The sequence below is a fragment of the Lipotes vexillifer genome, unplaced genomic scaffold, assembly GCF_000442215.2.
Source record: "Lipotes vexillifer unplaced genomic scaffold, Lipotes_vexillifer_v1.1 scaffold49, whole genome shotgun sequence".
Lineage (NCBI taxonomy): Eukaryota > Metazoa > Chordata > Mammalia > Artiodactyla > Lipotidae > Lipotes > Lipotes vexillifer.
In genome coordinates this window covers 2,863,102-2,877,016 of record NW_006790551.1, presented here as the reverse complement: position 1 = coordinate 2,877,016, position 13,915 = coordinate 2,863,102, and the positions used below count along the sequence as shown (strand labels likewise).

Here is a 13,915-nt window from a genome sequence, read left to right as displayed (position 1 = left end):
TCAGCAGGATAAAGACTGTAACTTCCATTTTACAGAAAAGGGAACAAAGGACCAGGTTAAGAGGCCAGCCTCTAAAACAACCTCCAATGCTCCTCTCCCCTTGAGTGTGGGCTGGATTTAGTGACTCACTTCTAAGGAAGAAAATCTGGTAGAAGTGATGGGATATCACTCCAAAGATTAGGTTATAAAAAAGACTGGAAGGATCCCAAAGGGACACATCCTTTAACACAGGGACCAGGACACAAGAGCCCTACTACTGTTGCCCCACTCTGCATCCCCTAATCCCAGTGAAGAACTGGCAGAAAGCAAAGGTGAAGGCCTCAAGAAGGAGGCCCCAGTTATTACTGACAGCCTCAGTGGGGGGCTCCAATCATGACACCAACCATCACTGCCATGTGCCTGTCACAGTGACCAACAACAGCGAGGACATAAAACTGCCAGTGCTAAGCATGTCTATGCTGTGCTTTTTCCACAGTAGTTGTATGACACCATCTGACGATATGAGTGCAGACCCTCAAGCGGCAGAATGGCTCATGAGTTTAGAGTCCCACAAATTCTGCCACATAACTAGCTAAGTGACTTTGGGCAAGTTACTTAACCTCTTCAAAAATCAGTTTGCTCTCCTGTATAATGGGGATAGCACCTACCACATAAGTTGTGGAGAATTAAATTATAACTGCCGCAAAACGAATAGCTCGGACTTCCCTGGTGGTGCAGTGGTTAAGAATCCGCCTGCCAATGCAGGGGACACGGGTTTGAACCCTGGCCCGGGAAGATCCCACATGCCCCGGAGCAGCTAAGCCTGTGAGCCACAACTACTGAGCCTGCACGCCTAGAGCCCATGCTCTGCAACAAGAGAAGCCACCACAATGAGAAGCCCACTCACCACAACAAAGACCCAATGCAGCCAAATAATAAATAAATAAAAATTAATTAATTAATTTTAAAAACAAAAAGACAAAAGAAAACCAAATAGCTCTAACTTCTTTTTTCCTCCTCTTCCTCACCCCCATCAAGACAAGCAAGAATTTCTACACAGGCTTGATGGAGGCACCTAATTATTACAATGCACCCTTTGACAGGATCTTTATGAAAAGGGACCAGGATTCAAGTATCTCAGCATCTACTGACAGCAGGCAAATTACCGTGGAGAAGGTACTGCTTTCTTGCTAACCCTTACAATTTTCAGTTCTCTAACATGATACTGAATCAAGTTAGAGATAGGACGGGGAGTGGAAATGAAGCAAAAAGAAAGTAGAGCAGACTACTAATCTGATCATGAGTACCAAAAGTAAATAAAAATTCAATTAAAGAATGTTACAGCATCCCTTTTTTCTCACCTTCACAAATCATTGGCTCAATTGTAAATACGTGGCCGGCCTTCATCACTCCAACTGCTTTATTTTCTGAAATTAAAGAAAAAAATTTCAGAACACAGCAAAAAAACCTACAGCATATTGTTAAGCAGCTCCCTGGGAAAAGTACACAACTTATATTCCCATGAGTGATTCTTAATGACTTCCTCCTCTCCTGATTCCCCTTTCTTAAAGCAGATCATTCAACAAACAGGGATTTTACTGAAAACCACCTACTCTGGGGCAGATACTGTCCTAGGCATATTTCATTTTGTTTACGTCTTCTCTAGGAAAATATAGAGATGCCCTAGGCTGGATCTCAGATGTGGTTATCACTTCTATAAAAGGAAAGGTGCCCCCATTTATGTTATAGCAGGGTTAGAATTGCAACCATGCAACCAAGCAAAGCGCCACACTCGTGGAGGGATGACGTTTTAAAGAAGAAGACATTTCGAATTCCACCAGAAGCCTCCTACCTCTTGGGTGCGTGTAGGGGTGTGGATGCAGGTGGAGATGGGGGCACAGCCCAGAGAAACCACTGCACCATTTTTAAAAAGTTTTGTAAATTGTCTTATCTTCGGAGGGGAACAAAGCCCCGCACACTAACCTACTTTTCTTTAATGCTGACACGATTATTCCTTTCTATTGGAAACAAAAATTCCATTTCTCCCTCCAAAGACTTTTTGTCCAAGTTCACCAATACAAAAGTATTTTTCAGGATCATTGTGAGAAACTCAACTCTCAGTGCCCAGGCGTGTCATCTCCCCCAAAAAGGCCAAAAATTTTAAACGGGATATAGGCCTTTTTAGACAATCTCAGACGAAAATGGAGAACCAGTTTAAAGTTCAAACTGTCAATAAAAACCAAAAACTGGTAAGAGCATCGGTACACAGGTGACTGCACTTGAGCTGCCTGACCACCAGGTGGCGAAAGCACCAGCTTTCAGGGGTTTTCTGTGTAAGGCTGCGGTTCTTCCGGATGGCAACCCTGCTCAAGCTGCTCTGTCTAGGTATGGCCTAACCTCACCCGCACGTTTACACTCCTGCACGCCCTTCCTTGTTAATAGCTATCACGCTGCTTTCCGCTATCTCAGGTATTGCCAAAATACATTTATTCTACAGATTCCGAATCAGGAGTTTCTAAATTATTATAAAACTCTGAGGGGCAAAAATAATCTTTACTTTTTATTTCTAATTTCATGAACTTTCTCTCCAAATGACATGCAATTTACTACATACATAGACTTGGTCATATTCCCTTGGGGATATCAAACAGAAAATGTCAAAGAGAGTCAGTGTGGTGTCATGGAAAGAAAAAAGGATAAAGGAATTGATAGCTGTGCTGTCCAGTAAGGCAGCAACTGGGTGCATGAAGCTAGGCACTTAAAAAATGGCAAATCAGAATGTACATGTAAAAAATATGCCGATTTCAAAGGCAAAAAAAGCATGTAATGTATCGCAATGTTTTTTTTACACTGATTAAATGTTGAAATGCTAATATTTTTAATGTAATGGATTAAATAAAATATAAAATTAACTCCATCTGTCTCTTTTTACTTTTTCAATATGACCACTAGAAATCTTAATATTTACATATGTGCCTCATATACACTGGACAGCGCAATACAGAGAATCCAAGTTCCACTCCTGTTTCTGCCATTGATTCATTGTTGTAGAAGTTACAACTCCCAGCTAACCTTGACTCATGGTTTCAGCTTCTCAACAAGGCTCACTCAAACATAACATCATCTAGCGACTACACTACAGCAGATACTACTGCTGAGTGCTTTTACAAAAGTGTGTACCTGCTCTACCGTCTGCCTCCCAGAATTACCGTGATATATATTCTAAAGATAGGGTAGTATCACCTTTACTTCCGAACCATAATGACAAAGAAGCACACTAAACTCTCATCTAACAAGGACTTCTCTTACACGGGAAGGAGGTGGAGGGAAGTTACACAACAATTTCCTGGTTCCGTGCTCAGGTGCTTAGGAATACGAAGTTACAAGCCAAAGCAGGGATCGTTTACGTTTCAAAAGGCCTCTGCAGTACAGAGACTCTCTCAGCAGCTTCCTTTAACACATCCCTAAAGGGACCACACATATTTTGTTTTATCTAAACCCGATTAACACTTGACTTTTCAAAAACATATCAGTTGGATGAAATGAAGTATACCTGGGTCCCTGTTTCTTTTTTCAGAATTTTTATTTCTAATTAAAGAGTTTAACATGAAACTCGAGTGCCATCTCTTGTGTATGGGTGGTATGGTATTTTGCTGACACCATCATCACTGACCTGTATCTCCGTCTCCCATAAATTCTATTTCCTTCAATAAAATCTCTCTTTATGACATATGCACACTACTGTGTATTGATATAAAATAGATAACTCCTAAGAGTCTACTGAATAGCACAGGAACTCTACTCAATACTCTGTAATGGCCTATATGGGAAAAGAATCTAAAGAAGAGTGAATATATGTATATGTATAACTGATTCACTTTCCTGTACAGCAGAAACACAACAATGTAAATCAACTCTACTCCAATAAAAATTAATAGACATAGACAGATAGAAAGTCTCTATCTAGTCCATACCTAAACCTAAGTTTGTTACCTCTGCAAGTAAGGGTGCTTTTTTCATTCCCTCCCTTGCACACTCTTGTTCCACACACAAAACACACACACGTACACGTGTGGCACACGCCAGTGTCATCAGAATAGCTACTTCCATTCTGTTAAAGGCAATGCACATCAGGTGATCACAGGGCTTAACAGGAAGGAATGAAGTTGGCTATCTATTTTCTATTGCTAGCTTTTATTTCAAGCACAATTCCAGCTGAAATAAAAAGGACTATGTGGTCTGCTAATAAATGCTTATTGATTTATGTCAAATGCTGTGCCTTAAGTGACTTCTCTAGCTTCTCCTGTTGAGACGTTTCTCACTCATTTCCCTTTCTCTTCACAACTACTGACGTCTTAGATTTTACCACCTCACATCTGGATTATGACAACTGTGCATCAGGCTGACAAGCCTGGCTAACTCACACTGGCAATACATTCTAGACACCACTGCTAAATTTTCTTCCCCAAATGGCAATTTCACCTTGCCATTTTTCTGCCAAAAAAATGTTCTACAGATCCCTAAAATGAAGTCAAATATCCTCGATCTGGCACTGCCCATTTCTAGTCCTTAACACATAATTCTCAGCCCAAGCTTACCTTGTCTCTGTTCAGTCTCAACTTGAAGCACCTATTCATGCTTCCCCACCGCCTGGAACACCCTTCCTCATCTCTCCAGCAAACCAAAATCTCAATCTTTATTTCTCCCACAAGACCCAGCGCCAAACTGCTTCAGTCCTTCCTAGGCAGCACGGGGAAGACTGACTCTAGAAAGCCAGACAGAACCTAGGTACCAATCCTACACCTGACGTTTATTTACTAGTTTGTGTGGACTTGAATAAATACATTACTTCCCTAAACACAGAATCTGCTTTTTAAAAATAGGGCTAAGAGGGCTTCCCTGGTGGCACAGTGGTTGAGCGTCTGCCTGCCGATGCAGGGGACACGGGTTCATGCCCCGGTCTGGGAAGATCCCAAATGCCGCGGAGCGGCTGGGCCCGTGAGCCATGGCCGCTGAGCCTGCACGTCCGGAGCCTGGGCTCCGCAACGGGAGAGGCCACAACAGTGAGAGGCCCGCGCACCGCAAAAAAAAAAAAAAAAAATGGGGCTAAGAAATTATTCATAGAGTTGTGATGATCAAATGAGATAATGTATATCATCACCATCATCATTATCATCACTCTAAAAGTTAACATGCATTATCTCAATTAATCCTGGTAACATTTCTAGGGTAGGTACCATTCCCTGCTATTGTGCATATGAGGAAAAACGTAAGCACAAGGAAGTACATGAAAGTGTCTACATAGCAGTGGCTCCTACATATTTGATAAATTCCTTCTTGGGTCACTTACTGTGGACGGTTTTCCTTTCTAGCACTAAACAACAGACTCACCTCTGCATGTGTTAACTCTCCAAGAGAAAGGTTTCTGTAAAACATGAATTGCCCAAAACTTCCTTTGTTAATCTATCAGACAGCACTCAATTTGAGAAAAGGTACTTTTTTTTTTTTTGCGGTACGCGGACCTCTCCCGCTGCAGAGCACAGGCTCCGGACGTGCAGGCTCAGCGGCCATGGCTCACGGGCCCAGCCACTTCACGGCATGTGGGATCTTCCCGGACTGGGGCATGAACCTGTGTCCCCTGCAACGGCAGGCGGACTCTCAACCACTGCGCCACCAGAGAAGCCCGAGAAAAGGTACTTTGTCGATTCCCCTCTATACCAACAAAGAATACAGTAGCTGACATGTACTGAGAACTCAAATCAAACCCAGCTGAACCAATTTCATTTAAGGAATCAGAATACATGTGGCAGAAAGTATTGGCTGTTCACCAAAATTACTAGTCTCCTTTTCTTCCCGAGTACTCCGCTGGATTACATTTCCCCACCTCCCTTGCAGTTAGTGTAGCCATGTGACTGAATTCCTGCCAATGAAAAGTAAATGTAAGTGATTTATGCCAAGTTCAGGCTGGCCCATTAAAACCTCCCAAGCATACCCCTCCATGCTTCTCCCCTCATCCCCAATATCTGTATGACTAGGAGGGGAACCCCCAAAGTGACCTTGAAAGCTATAGGTTGAAAGTGACAAGAGCCTGGGTCAGAGAATAACTGTCCCACCCCACCCCCCCAGACTGATCAAACACATATGCTGTGGACTGTTATGTGCCTTATGTTTACATTTTGGCGGGTCTATTTATAACAGCTAATAGATTACTCTAATAAATACAAAATAGTAGGTCCTGTTAAATGTTTGAATATTTGTTGAATAAATAGTTAGCAAATACCATATCTTTGGACAGTACTTACTGGCATAGTGGGGTACATTGGGGGCCGTATGAAAAAGCTTGTGGATTCCATGCCCACAATAGCTTCGAACAACTGAAAATCCATTTGCTTGGGCATGCTTCTGAATAATGTTTCCCAATTCCCTGTATCGAACACCAGGTTTCACTGAAAGGAAAAGAGAAGACTCATGACAAAGAGAACGAAAAACTAATAATTACTAAGCAATTACTGTCTATGCCAGGAACCTTTCTGAAGGCTTTACACACCTACATTCCGAGACTTTCAAGATGAGGAAACCGAAGCACAAAGAGGCTATACTGCCAGGAAACGGCAAAGCTGAGATCCAAGCCAGCAGCACCTGGGTTTCCTCCTTTGCTGCAGAAGAGGGCGTGTGCAGCAGTAAGGGGTTGGGAGAGGCACCGCTTGCTCTCTGAATAAACAAGAGAATGGAACACACACTTCTCTTCCTTGCCTTCCCTAAGGTCAGTGTGCTTTCCATTAAAGCGAGCAGAAGAGATAGGAGAGGGAAGAGCAACAGGAGAAAAAGGAATGTCCAAAAAGGAACTTGACTTGTCCTCAGTTTCAGTCTGGTCAATTTCTCAAAGAATTACTTCCCCTGGGCTTCTTTATCCCCATAAAAGTGGTTCTCAAATTATTCACAGTTGCCTCTGCAGAAGGTCTTAGGAGTAGGATGTAGAAAGGTACTTCTCACTGTATACTTCCAGCCCCGTTTAATTTTTATGACTTTTACCACTGTTTAAATAAAAACCCAAAGAAGCGGTTCTTATTGTTGCTACAGCTCTCCTAGCATGGAGACTCCTAGGGAACCCGGCCACGGTTCTGGGGGTCCTCCCACGCCCTACAGTCCCCTACTGTGCCTCTCTCATCTCCAACCTGAGGCGCAGGCACAACATATCCTCTCCAGTCAATCAAATTTCCAGGTGAACGGCTCAACGCATCATTTTCATACCATTTACTTGCTCTTAACCACATGTTCCAGCTTGACTTTTTTTGGGGGGTGGGAGGTTAATGATTTTTGAGGAACATGCTGACTTGCATAATGATTTTCTTGCATTCCCATCCAAGCCATCCTATCAGCCCCAGTCAGCAGGGAGGAAAGGAAAATTTTAACCATGGTGCACAACACACAAGAAACTGTTCAACAACAATGACGGAGGGTGAGAGAGGAGACTTCTCCCCTAATTCTCAAGCCAGAGGGAATTCTGGTCCCAGGGAAGTACACTTCATAATATCTGGAGACATTTCTGGTTGTCACAACGAGGAGTGTTGGTGCAAATGGCCTCTAGTGGGTAGAGACCAGGAATGCTGCTAAGCATCCTACAGTACACAGGACAGGCTCCCACAGCAAAGAAGTAAGACTCAAAATGCCATTAGCATGTAGACTGAGAAGCCCTATTCTAGAAGGCTAATTTCATAGTTGGTCAAGCTCTCTAGTGCTCTGCACCAGGGTGGGCAGCCAAATTATTGGAAAACAAGAGGCAGGAATGATACATACAAAAGTGTTAATAGCACTTTCAGAGATGAAGCAACTTCTATTCTTTCCTGTCTACTGTTAATGAAGACTTTGGTTTCTTGTAGTTTCTTAGCAACTTTTATTTCTATGTCACTGTAAAACAACATTCCAGCTGTCTGGTTATTTCAATCAACTCATAGAGAAGCAAAAGGGACATAAACATTGAACACAGAAACCCTAAAAATGATTTAAAGCTTCCAAAATGAGAAACTAAATATTGAAGTCCTCATCTCACAATACCACAGAGAATATCAAAGTTTTTAAATATAATCAACAGTGAAAAATGAGGAAAAGAATATCTCACATATCGATATATAAAAATAATCACATGCTTTCATTTTTCATTCCTCTGACTTCATTAAATTAGTAAAAATTGCATCATATCCTATATTTTTGCCTAAGAACCCTGTCCTGTCCAATACATTGTTGATGATATATTAGATTTATTTAACAGGGGGTGGGGGAGTGGATAACACACTGAACAATAAGGTTGAAATGCTGTGGATTTTAACTGAAAAGTTATTTGCCCTCAAACTGTCCTTTGTAATAGTCTGTTAACATTTGCAACAAGACTCTCCTTCTCTTTCCTCACAAGATATGGCATAAATTTTAAAAAACCTGGATGAACTGTTGTATGTGAAAAATCCCACAGAAATACACCTCTACCCAAAGATATTATTCACTGCAATAGCAAGATATATGGAAAACACCAAAATCCAGTAGGGGAATAGCTGTAGAAATTTTTATACTGTGGAATATAATATATAGCCATTAAAAAAAATGGAGATCTATGCATACAGGTACGTACGTATTCTAATATGGAAAGACCTCTACGATATTACTGGTTGAAAAGTACCAAATTATAGAATACCGCAAATCTTATGATTCCATTTAACCTAACTAAACACATACATACAGTTATGTGTGTTTCTATGTGTGTATTAACGTACTGCTGAGAAAAAAACCTAAATGTTAAAGGTGGACACCTCTGGGGACTTCCCTGGTGGTGCAGAGGTTAAGAATCCACCTGCCAATGCAGGGGACACGTGTTCAAGCCCTGGTCCGGGAAGATCCCACATGACGCAGAGCAACTAGGCCCGTGCACCACAACTACTGAGCCTGCACTCTACAGCCTGCAAGCCACAACTACTGAGCCCGTGTGCCTAGAGCCCGTGCTCCGCAACAAAAGAAGCCACCACAATGAGAAGCCCGCACACTGCAACGAAGAGTAGCCCCCACTCACCGCAGCTAGAGAAAGCCTGCACGCAGCAACAAAGACCCAACGCAGCCAAAAATAAGTAAATTTATTTTTTTTTTAAAAGTGGACACCTCTGGAGAAGAGATTAAAAAACAAAAAAGGAGAGGCAAGCATAAAAGAAGATCACTCATTTTTCTCCTATAATCTAACACACGCTTTCACAAAATAATTAAAAAGTAGGAGAAAAGTTGCACTCAAGAAGTATCCACAAGTCAGAAAGAGAAAAACAAATACTGTACATTAACACATATATATGGAATCTAAAAAAAATGGTTCTGATGAACCTAGGGGCAGGACAGGAATAAAGATGCAGACATAGAGAATAGACTTGAGGACACAGGAAGGGGGAAAGGAACCTGGGACGAAGTAAGAGAGTAGCACTGACATATATACACTACCAAATGTAAAACAGATAGCTACTGGGAAGCAGCTGCATAGCACAGGGAGATCAGCTCGGTGCTTTGTGACCACCTAGAGGGGTGGGATAGGGACGGTGGGAGGGAGACGCAAGAGGGAGGGGATACAGGGATATACGTATATGTATAGCTGATTCACTTTGTTTTACAACAGAAACTAACACAACATTGTAAAGCAATTATATTCCAATAAAGACATAAAAAAAAAAAAGTAACCACGCATTCCTCCTCATTTATCAGCCAGAGAAAAGGAAGATAAATCATAGAAGAGTCAAAGGAATGAGCAATAGTCCAGTCCATCCTCATCAAGGGATTCCCAAATCATCCTTAAATGTACTACTGCCAAACCCAAAGCTAACTCAGGTAGGGTAGAGGCACAGCTGGGAGGGATAACGTGTGCACAGTATAGTGAGAGGTCACTCAAGGCCCACACCACACAGTAGCTCCAGCGGGTGCCCAGCACTGAGCCTGACCTGCATCAATGGCTTGCATCAGGCACTCATACGTGGTCTGAACCAGTTTCCGAGCTCCCTCATCCACGTCTCCAACAAAAAACGTCTCATTCAGGTCCCCATGATAACCATTGCGATAAAGAGTGATGTCCACTGCAAAAGAATTTGCAAACATAAAGACCACACTTGTTTTTTATCTCAAAACTGAAGTTAACTTTCGCCAACATGACAGAATCAAGCAGCTTAATGAGAAAGATAACTTCTGCATTCACAAATGACACCAATGAATACATACTTAATGCCCAAGAGACACTTCTTGTCTGTAATGCAACTGAACTCACTGTGGAAAACAGGTCCGTGGTCTCGCAGCACAAGCCAGACGGTGGGCTTTAATACTCTTAGAGCAGTGGTTAGATCGTTTACGGCAGAAGAAAAATGTATCCCCGGATACATTCATGCAAGATCAATGACCCAAGTTAAGAACATTAAATGAAGGACTTTTCCACGTTTTGACATTAAACAGGAAATACTGCTTTCATTCGTTATCTTTAATGACTTTTTCCTCGTCCTAGTGAATCAATAAATAGAAACATTTACACTATCCTACACTTATTTTTCAAAGACTCATTTGCCTTTCACTGATTTGTGACTATTCCCATGTTTAAAAATACAGATTACCACTACACCACTAAACTACACTAAAAGTATCCTACGGAGCACATTAAGTGAGTATTCTTAAACCATAAATTTTCAATCCACTTAAAATATCACAATATAGGTGTGTTGGCTCTAGCACAACACTCACGTTCCTGAAAAACATCACACATTATGTGTGTAATAAAATAATAAGGCTTATATATGAAAAACAGCATTGGGCAGACCCCTCAAAACTTATGGAACTTTATAAACTTTATAAACTCTAACTGAAGAAAAACAATTCATATAAAAACAGTGTTGGTCAAGTCCCCACTACCATTCACAGCCAGCATCACAGTTGGTCCATTCTCTGTAGCCTTTAACACCTGGGCTCAGGCTTCCTTGTTTGATATATAGATCCTTGAAGATATCTGATTACTAAAGAGACCAAGTTCATCAATATTAAAAATACCATCGCGGGGAGCCTAATTCAACAACATTTTCTCAATCACAGAGGAAAATGTTTTTTGCAGCTTCTTTCTCTGCACTTGGAGTTTCCCAAAATAGCTTAACACAGTGGTCCCTAAAGCCACTTTCTGAACTTCTTACATCAAGGACAATACTTCTGCAGAATTTTTAGCTTTTTTTCTTAAGAGCTTCATATATTACTAATGATTTCTCTTTATCTGTAAGAAAGCCTGCCCTGATTTCTTCAAAACCAATAGTGGACTAAAAGGAATAAGACAAAAAAAATCCCACTTGAATCAACATTACTTCCACACTTCACTGACATCTTTCCCCTATTTACCAATCACATAACGATCATCTGCATTGAAGAACCTGTATCAAAGCACATCATACTAGAAGCACCTTGAAAGCAGTTAAACATCTTAAAACCATAAAATAGGTTTCCAGAGATTTTCAATTTGTTTTAAGTTGTAAATATGAAAAAAAGTAAAAGACGGGAAGCAAGTGAAGAAAATGCAAGTCACTATTAGACTCCCAAAGCCTTGCTGTTTCTTTGCTAACAGTGACAAGAGTCACACTTATTTCTTACCATTAACAATATCACCTTCTTGCAAGGGCCGTCTGTCTGGAATTCCATGGCAGATCACTTCATTCACTGAAGTACAACAAGACTTTGGGAAATTATAATAATTCAGGGGAGAAGGGTAGCAATTTCTTGCAATGCACGCCTATAATAAATTAAAAATATGGAGAGAATAATCTGGAATTTGCAAAAGAAAAAGTTAATCTGTATACAATTAATCATATTTTAAAATGTGAAAAATGTGGAAAATTTTGTTGTACGAATGCTCCTAATGAAGAACTTATTGAAGATTTTATTGTAGAAGTACTAGTAGCTATTACCTTAAACAGTAGATAAATAGTAGGGTTTGTAAGTCAGACCACAGGCAAACCAGTTTACTTGATAATCGCAAAGAAAAAGAAAATTCACATATTTCAAATATTTACAAACATATACAGATGTCACTATATGAAGATTTCATTTTAGAATTACCTACTCCTTATTAAAAACATATTATTTAAATTTAAAATTTTAAATTAATGTGCACATTTAATGTAATTATAATTTCTTATATAGAAACAAGCCTCTATCCCTAATAATAAAATAAAAGTAATAAAAATAAAAATAAATACTAGTAATAATAAGAGATGGTAAAGTATTCCCTGAGACATTTTAACCACTACATTCAAGTGGAACAACAAAAGAACCTCTAAGAAAATGATCTGGTTCCCCATAAATAAGTCTTATTTTACTTGGATGTTTTTATACAGTGGTAGTCATAGCATACATAATTTCTCTTTCCACACTGCCACAGTCTTCATACAAATAATTTTAAAATAGTTGCCTAGGGCTTCCCTGGTGGCGCAGTGGTTGAGAGTCCGCCTGCCGATGCAGGGGACATGGGTTTGTGCCCCGGTCCGGGAAGATCCCACATGCCACGGAGCGGCTGGGCCCGTGAGCCATGGCCGCTGAGCCTGTGCGTCCGGAGCCTGCGCTCCGCAACGGGGGAGGCCACAGCAGTGAGAGGCCCGCATACAGCAAAAACAAAAAAGAATGACGAGAAAATAGTTGCCTAAAATACAATTTGTGGAATGTATTATAATTTTATTGGCAATTCTATTATTGAAAATTTATATTAGTTTCCTCAATAACAAAAAATTATGATCAATAACCACATGCCTATCATTTTTCCTTACATTTAACGATATGCTTCTGTATTTCTTACAGCAGTATAAATACTAGTTAAGAGCACACAGAAGCAGATTGCGTTGACTGAAAATGCCAACTCCATTACTTACAAGTTGTGTAACCCTGGGCAACTTAACCTCTCTCTGCCTGTTTCCTTATCTATAAGATGGAGATGACAGTAGCATCTATCTCATTGAGTTGCTGGGGAAATTAAATGAGTTAATAAAAGAAGCACGTAAAAGAGCACCTGGCCTATAGGAAGCATTCAAACTGCTATTAATGCATACCACATACAGCTGTCACTTGAACAACCTGGGGCCACAGGGGGTGGGGGAGGGGGAGGGGCACTGACCCCCTGCACAGTCCAAATTCCACATATAACTTGACTCCCCCAAAACTTTACTAATACCCTACTGTTGACCTTACAATAACAGACAGTTTAACACATATTTTGTATGTGTTATAAACTGTATTCTTTATATTATATAATTCTTTGTATTATATACTGTACTCTTACAATAAAGTAAGCTAGAGAAAAGAAAATACTATTCTAAAAATCATAAGAAAAAAAGAATGCCACGTGGTGAGGCCAAAGAATTTTTTTTAATTAAATTTTTTTTAAAAATCGAAAGGAAGAGAAAATACATTTACAGTAGATATATATATTTATTGAAAAAAATTCACACGTGAGAAGATCCATGCAGGGACTTCCCTGGTGGCGCACTGGGTAAGACTCTGCGTTCCCAATGCAGGGGGCCCAGGTTCAATCCCTGGTCAGGGAACTAGATACCACATGCATGCCACAACTAAGGAGCTCACCTGCCACAACTAAGGAGCTGGTGAGCAGCAACTAAGGAGCCCTGGAGCTGCAACTAAGGAGCCCACTGCAACTAAGACCTGGTGCAACCAAATAAATAAATAAATACTAAAGAAAAAAAAAAGATCCATGAAGTTCAAACCTGTGTTGTTCAAGGGTCAACTGTACTTTATAACATGGAACAATACCCAAAAATCAGGATTTATAAAATTCCAAATAAAAAAATGTTGTAAACATTTTTATAGCTCAAGACATATTGTCAAATTTCCTTCCAAAGGGATAGTTCCAAGTTACAACACCGCCACCATGCAAAGGAGTACCAAT

At 40.5% G+C, this 13,915-nt stretch overlaps 1 protein-coding gene across 1 annotated transcript in view; it reads right to left on the bottom strand.

Annotated features, from left to right (window-relative positions):
* METAP1 (methionyl aminopeptidase 1) overlaps positions 1-13,915 on the bottom strand; it is a 68,815-nt gene that overhangs the window by 3,994 nt on the left and 50,906 nt on the right. The window contains exons 7-10 of the mRNA XM_007463793.1: positions 11,614-11,752; positions 9,942-10,073; positions 6,282-6,425; positions 1,341-1,406 (exon numbers count right to left, since the gene is read on the bottom strand). Of these exons, the coding sequence (XP_007463855.1) occupies positions 1,341-1,406; positions 6,282-6,425; positions 9,942-10,073; positions 11,614-11,752 (481 nt within the window). The remainder of the gene's footprint in view (positions 1-1,340; positions 1,407-6,281; positions 6,426-9,941; positions 10,074-11,613; positions 11,753-13,915) is intronic.